The 7,872-nt window shown below is 42.4% G+C and overlaps 1 protein-coding gene across 3 annotated transcripts in view; it reads right to left on the bottom strand.

Annotated features, from left to right (window-relative positions):
- Nucleotides 1-5,341, bottom strand: part of LOC122562236 (serine/threonine-protein kinase LMTK1-like) — a 359,515-nt gene extending 354,174 nt beyond the window's left edge. For 2 of the 3 annotated variants that reach the window (XM_043714970.1, XM_043714969.1), the window contains exon 1: nucleotides 4,891-5,341. In XM_043714970.1, coding sequence (XP_043570905.1) covers nucleotides 4,891-4,984 — 94 coding nt within the window. In that variant the 5' untranslated portion in view covers nucleotides 4,985-5,341. The remainder of the gene's footprint in view (nucleotides 1-4,890) is intronic. The other variant, XM_043714971.1, reaches the window with a different exon arrangement.
- Between the last annotated feature and the right edge of the window lie 2,531 nt (nucleotides 5,342-7,872).

A 7,872-nucleotide genomic window follows, 5' to 3' on the forward strand; every position in this document is an offset into this window, starting at 1 on the left:
GGGCACAGTAAGGATAAGTGGAAGAAGGCTAGAAAAATGAGAGGTTAAAAAGAGAGGGAAGGGTAAATGGAGGGAGAGAAAGAATGGTTGGGGAGAGAGGTGATGTGAAAAAAGAGGGAACAGGGCAGTAGCACTGCTAACTGAAGTGAAGCAGGGAGTTCAGCGAAGGAGATATTCCTTTTGCAGCCTCACGGTTTTGGATTTTGTTTCAGTATCCAGCAACTTACTGATTGGTGAGTAACTAGTAAGTTGTACTGGTTCCAACAAATAGTTTGTAATGTTAAGGCATGGCAGGGCAGCTTAGCCAAGTGGAATGTGGTATGTGGGAAGTCGTGTCCATGTCTTGTGGCCCTGACAACCTCATGGGCAGGAAGTAGCAACAATTGCAGAAGCTGCAACTCTGGATTCCTGAACTGGAGTAGTGGCTGGAGTCACTGTGGCCCGTATGTGAGGCAGGAAACTATGTGGACAACACATATCAGGTAGTGGCTAGGAGTGTGCAGTCAGAGGGATTGGGAGAGTGTGCCACACCAGAACCAGACAGGTAGTGTAGTGGTTGCCCTGAATTGATCTCACTCTATTTTTCAAGTCTAGGGCACCATGGCTGGCTCGAGACAAAAAAAACTGCAGATGCTGGAATCCAAAATCGACAAGCAGGAGGCTGAAAGAACACAGCAAGCCAGGCAGCGTCAGGAGGTATGTTGCCTTCTCCTGAAGAAGAGAAACACCCAGAAATGTTGGCTTCGCCACCTCCTGATGCTGCCTGACTTGCTGAATTCTTCCAGCCTCCTGCTTGTCTACCGTGGCTGGCTCAGTTCTGTGGGAAAGAAGAAGGAACATTGGAAGGGCAACTGATATTGGTTGGACAGTTCTGGGGCAGTGGACAAACTACAGGATGGTATGTTGGCCTTTTTGGTGCTGAGATCGAGGATGTCACAAAGCAAACTGCAAAACATTCCCCTGGGGAAGAAGAAAAGAGCCAGAAGTTATGGTGTACATTGGTACCAATAGCATAAGTAGGAAGAGGGGTGAGGTGCTGAAAGCAGATTTTAGAGCGTTAGCAAAGAATGGAAAAGCCAGACCTCAAAAGCAGTGAACACAGGATTATTCCCATTGCCATATACTAGTGAGTATTGGAACAGGAAGATTGCGCACATGGCTGAAAAACTGATGTAGGAGGAAGGACGTCAGATTTCTGAGGCATTAGGACTAGTTTCATGGTCAATGAGACCTGTGCAAGAGTTACACGTTGGCAGTACTGGGACTAACAGCCTCACAAAGAGATTTGCTAGTGCTGTTGGGATGGATTTAAACTAGAGTGATACAGGAATTTGAGAGGGATTGGAGATTGGAGAGAAGCAAAATTAGTAACAGGAAGCAGAAAACTAGATAAATGCAAAGTGTTGCATTTTGGGAAAGCAAATCTTATACACTTAATGGTAAGTTCCTAGGGATCAAAGAGACCTTGGAGTGTGGGTTCATAGCTCCTTGAAAGTGGAGTCGCAGGTAGATAGGATAGTGAAGAAGGCATTTGGTATGCTTTCCTTTATTGGTCAGAGTATTGAGTACAGGAGTTGGGAGGTCATGTTGCAGCTGTGCATGACGTTGGTTCAGTCACTTTTGAAATATTGCATGTGATTCTGATCTCCTTCCTATTGGAAGGACGTTGTGAAACTTGAAAGGACTCAGAAAAGATTTACAATGATGTTGCCAGGGTTGGAGGATTTGAGCTATAGGGAGAGGTTGAATAGGCTGGGACTGTTTTCACTGGATCATCGGATGCTGAGGGGTGACCTTATAAAGGTTTATAAAATCATGAGGGGCATGGATAGGATAAGTAGACAAAGTATTTTCCCTGGGGTAGGGGAAATCAAGAACTAGAGGGTAAGTGGGAGTAGAATAGATAGGATTTCTGGTCGGTATGGACGAGTTGGACTGAAGGGTCTGTTTCTGTGCTGTACATCTCAGTGACTTTATGACTGTAAACCCAAAGACAGACCAATAAAAGCAAGCATCACATAGCACCAGAATGCAGAATTATGTTAACAACAGAAACGTAAGTGCACTCTACCTGAATGCATGCAGCATTTGCAACAAAGTAGATGAGTTGAAGGACCAAAGACAGGCTACTGGGATGATTTAATTGCCATTATGAAGATGTGGTTGCAGGTTGACCAGGACAGTGAAATGATATTCAGGAATATTCATCATTTAAGAAGGAAAGGTAAAAGGGAAAAGAAGTGTCTGGCAGTGCTCTTAACAAGGAATAAAATCAGTAATTAGTAAGAGACGATCTTCAACTAAAGGTTCAAGATGTAGAATGTGTGGAAGGAGCTAAGAAACAGCAAGGACATCAAACTTGATGGTAATTGGTTATAAACCATCAAACTGTAATGATTATTGGTAGGTATGGTATATGCCAGGAAATTAGAGCAGCATATAATATGGGTAATACGGTAATAATGGGTAACTTCAATTTACATATAGACTGACTGGACCTAATTAGCACTAATTCTAAGGTGGTGAATTCCTGGAGTGTATATGCGATGAATTTCATGAGCAGTATGTTGAAGAACCAATTAAGGTTTGAGCTATTTTACATTCAGTATTATATAACAAAGAAAACTAATTAACAAGTTAGCTGTAAAAGAGTCATTTGGAAATAGTGACCATAATATGATTGAGTTTTACATTAACTGTGAATGTGATATAATTAATTCTAAAATTATGATTCTAGTTCTGAACAAAGATATATATATGAGGGATAAGCTGGCTAAAGTGGATTGGGATAATATATTAAATGATTGGGTGGAAGATAGGCAATGTCTAGTATTTAAAGAAATATTACATGGTCTACGTTCACCTCAGAGATCATGAAAAACATTAAAGTGAATCAATCGTGGTTAACAAAATAAATTAAAGATTGCATTAAATGAAGTGAAGAAATACTGGGGACCAAGGGACTTTAGAAAATGGAACTGAAAGCAGTTATTATAAATAACAAAGTAATACTTAAAAAAATTAATTGGATTGACGATTGAAAAATCCCCTGGACCAGATGAGCTACGTCACACAGTACTGAATGAGGTGGCTGTAGTATGCATTGGTGATCTTTCAAAACGTTATGGATTTGAGAAAGTTTCCTACAGATTGGATAATAGGAAATGTAACCCTCCCAATTAAGAAGGGAGGGCGAGAGAAAACAGAGAATGATAATTAGCTTGATATCGGTGGTCAAGCAAACCTTAGAAACTACTAGAGAGGATGTGATAGGTCTACACTGAGAAAATAATATGATTAGGCAAAGTCAGCAAATATTTGACAAATCTGCTGTAGAGTTTTTTGAGGATGTTACTTGTAGCATGTGGTGTATTTGGATTTTCAAAAGACTTTGAATAAGTCCTTCACAGGAGATTAGTAAACATAACTGGAGGATATGGGTATGGGGTAACACATTAGTGTGGATTGAGAATTGGTTAACGGACAATATAGAGGGAAGGGATAAAGGGTCATTCTGAGGACGGCAGGCTGTTACTAGTGGGGTGCCACAAGGACCAGTGATGGGAACACAATCAACGTAAACTATTTTGATGTGAGCACCAAATGTAATATTTCCAAATACGCTGATGATACAAATCTAGATGGAAATATAAATTGTGGGAAGGATGCACAGAGACATTAAGGGAACTTGGGCAGGCTAAGGAAATGAGCTAGATTATGGCAGATGAAATATAATGTGAGTAAGTGTGGTTATTCATTTTTGTAGAAAAATAATGAAGATAGACTATTTTTCAGTGGTGGGAGGTCGGGAAGTGTTGATGTCCAAAGGAACTTGGATGTTCATTATTCACTAAACACCAACATGCAGATGTAGCAAACAAATAGGAAGGCAAATGATATGTTCAATGAAAGGGGATATGAGTACACAAATAACAAGGTCTTGCTGCAATTGTATTGAGCCTTAATGAGACCACACCTGAAATATTATTTACAGATTAGGTCTCCTTCTCTAAGGAAGGGCGTACTTGCCACAGAGAGAGTGCAACAATGCTTTATCACTCAAATCTCTGGAATGGTAGAATTCTTAAGAAAGAATGAGGAAACTGGGCCTGCACTCTCTAGAGAATCAAAGGCAATCTCATTGAAACTTACAAAATTCTTATGGGGGTGACAGAGTAGGTGTTTATAGAATACGCCCTCCCCCTCCACTTGTCAATCTAGAACCAGCCTCAGAATGAGAAGAAGGCCATTTAAGATTGAGATGAGGAGGAAGTCTTATTCACAGGGTGGTGGGGATGTGGAATTCTTTACCCTAAAGACTTTAGGAAGATTAGTCATTGAGCATGCTCGAGATAGATAGCTGGATACTAATGATATGGAGGAATATGGGGACAGTGAGGAAAACTGACATTAGGTAAATAATCAGCGGGGATCTGTTTGCGTGTGAGGGGGTCGGGCTTGATGGGCAGAATGATCTCCTGCACCGATTTTCTATGTTGTTACGAAAGAGGAGGAACGGTAGAGGGAGAGGGCCAGCAGTGATGGAGGAGGAGGGGGCAGAGGAGGTAATGGGGAAGCTGAAGGAGGGGGGGAAATGGGAAAAGGACAGGAAGGTAGAGGGGGGATACATAGAAATGAGGCATAGGGGGAAACGGGAAGAGAAGAGACAGAGAGCTAACGCTCAGCACTGATAGGGTGCTGCAAGCGAGGACAGGTATCCTTCCTGAGCTGCACTGAGGAGGAGAGACTGGTCAGAAGGCAGTCCGCATCTTATCTCTTTGCTTCAAATATTGCTTTGCAAACACGATAGAAAAGCAGGGAGAAAGATCACAACAATTAATAAACGAGAGAGAGAGAGAAAATGTCTTTTTGTTTTCTTTCATTACTCACCCGGGTCGAAATGAGAGCTGAAAGCCAGGCTAGGATTGCAGAGTCCTGAGCATAAGAGAAGCCAAACAAGCCTCAGATGCAAGCTCCTCCACATGGTTATTATTAAGAGAAATGATATATTTTAAAGAAAACAAAAAACAGTGCCTGATAAGAGAGGAAAAAAATTAACTTGATGATAAACAAATTTCTGACAGCAATTGATGAATGTGTGATTTTTGTTGTTGCTGTTCTCTGTTGCAGCCGTGGCTGAGTTACTGCCTAGCTGCCTAGTGAATGGCTGAGGAACAGTGCCTCCTGCCTCCCCTGGACAAAGCTGGGGTCCTCCCGCTGCCCGAACTCCATCCTCGCGGCTCGCTGGCAGCTAGCGATGCAGAGGTGGGCCGGCGGCGCGCACTCTCCACACAGTGCGGGCTCCCGCGGGCACGCAGCGCCATCTTCTCCTCGGCGGCGCGCACACGGGAGCGCGCTCATTCCCTCTCTCTCTCTGTCTGTGCACCCACCGTGCACCTGCTCAGGTGTTAAACTAGACACCCCCCAAGTGCCTCACTGAATAGCGCCAATCTGATTTGTGTTTATCATTAATGAGGTGGAAATAACATTTGCAGTTTACTGAGCATCTATTTGTCTGTGTGTATGGATTCTGGGGTGGGGAGCTCTCAGCTACAGGCCATCAATAATGGTCACCAAACTATCAATTGGAAAAATATATGCCTTTGACCAGAGGTTTCATCATCTTCCAATAAAACTCAATAGTGTGTGTTCCACCATAGCCTTATCAGACTATAGGGCTGCTCTCTAAGGCCGCCAACATCATCAAAGACCCATTGCACCCCTGGTAAAGATCTTCTACAACCTCCTCCATCAGGCAGAAGATACAGATGCCTGAACGCACACACCAGCAGGTTCAAGAAAAACTTCTTCCTGCCCATTATTAGACTGATGAATGGATTTTGTATTTAATGTTTAATGATGACCTTGCTAATGTTGATCTCGCCTAGCACACGCCCTGTGCCATGTAACCTATATGCTGCTGTCTAAGCCATTTTACAACCCCTGATCTGTACAACTTTGCTTATTATGATCTACCTGTACTGCTTCTAAACAAAGCTTTTCACTGTCCTTTGGCACATGTGACAATAAATCAATCAGTCTTCAGAGAGAGAGAGATAACTGGTGGTGATTTAACCTGAGGGCAACCATACAGTAAGAGCAGAAATCAGGCCTTTCAACCCATCAACTTTGCTCCACCATTCAATCATGGCTGATAAGTTTCTCAACCTCATTCTGTGGCAAGGGGAGAGGTTGAGAAGAAGAATCATTCATGGTAACCTCTGCTGGTGATGGGAATTGGACCAATGCTGTTGGCATCACTGCTTCACAAGCCAAGAGTCGTGCCAACTGAACTATACCGCCCCCCAAAACCAAGTAATATAAATGTCCAGCATGGAGTGGTTGGCCTCTTTCTCTGCTATGCATCCAAAGTAATCTCACTCATGTGGAGTAACAGGCACTGCCATCCCATCATTGGATTGGCTCTCCATTCCAGAATATCAGCCAGAGCAATATCCTGTGCCAAGAATTCACCAGTTTTTGGATCAGACATTAAACCTGAAAACATGCCCAGTTGGATGGGCATAAACTATCTCCGTGGTTTTATTTGGGTTTGAGCAGATGGGCATCAGGGGTCCCTACCCATTAAACGGAGAATGCTGGAGAAACTCAGCAGATCTGGCAGCATCTGTGGAGAGAGAAAATCAGAGTTAACAACTTAACTCCATGATGATTCTTTGATTTTCAGAAGTTACGATTTTTTAACTAATGGGTTGATTCTGCTTTCTGGTTTTTTTCCCTTCCAACACTCCACAAACAAAACAATCAGCACATGGAAGCCGGTCCTGGCAGTTTTATAATGGCCCGTAATGATCAAGATGTGCTGAGTGCTTGACAGATACCAATGCATACCTGCTCACAACAGTGTCTGAACTGCACCATTTTGTGATTTTGCAAGGGATCCCATTGCCCAGTTAAATGCTTTGTTCCGAAGAGAAATAGTCAATCAGACCTGCCAAGCCTTTCAGCGTGACTGTCTACAGGTCCAAGATATCATTTTTATAAATTAATTGTGAGGTCCCTCTATTTTGGTACAAAATTCTAACTTCTATGGACATTTCTCACTGTCAAAAATAAACAGTTCTTTGCACTTGTGATATGCGTCACACTTTTACATCAGCAATGTTACTTCTCACACTTCCCTGATACTTTCACCTCTTTTTTTTTAATAGTCATTTAACTGTTTGGGTTGCAAACTGGTGAGGCAGATCAACTACCTGGTACAAAGCCAGGCCTGATTTTAATACAAATGCTAACAGTGAAAATTACGCACCCTAGAGTATTATATATTTCCAGTGACCAACAGTGACAACTTGCATTGATGTAGTGCCTTCAGTGAACCATCACAAACTTTAACACTGAGCCGTATAAGGATATATTAAGACAGGTGACCAGAATATGGTCAATGATGTAGGTTTTAGGGACCATCTTAAGAAAAGGATAGAAAACTAAACAATGGAGAGGTTCAGGGACAGAATTCCAGAGCTTAAGTTGCTGAAGGCAGAACAAGCAATCTTGGGGTGAATCAAATCAGGAGTTTCAGGAATTTGCCAGGGAATTTAATCCCCACTCTGTTCACTCCAGTGGGTGTGCTATCTATGTTGTTCCACCATAAACTGTGTGGAATTGGTTGAATTGGTCAAACTGATTTTATTTTGGACCTGTATTATTGGGAGTGGGAGGAGATATAAATATATAAAGGTTTGGCTGGCTAGTTTTGAATTCAGGTTGAAGCAGTATTAGCTCCACATAATTCCTAAGCCCATAACATTTCTTGCATAAAGAAAAGTCAGCACCTGTCTCTCCATTGCAAATATTGCCAGGCTCCGATAGACTGCAGCACACTCAGTGGGGTTGCAGTCCATGCCTGTA

Source organism: Chiloscyllium plagiosum, chromosome 24, assembly GCF_004010195.1.
Source record: "Chiloscyllium plagiosum isolate BGI_BamShark_2017 chromosome 24, ASM401019v2, whole genome shotgun sequence".
Taxonomy (NCBI): domain Eukaryota; kingdom Metazoa; phylum Chordata; class Chondrichthyes; order Orectolobiformes; family Hemiscylliidae; genus Chiloscyllium; species Chiloscyllium plagiosum.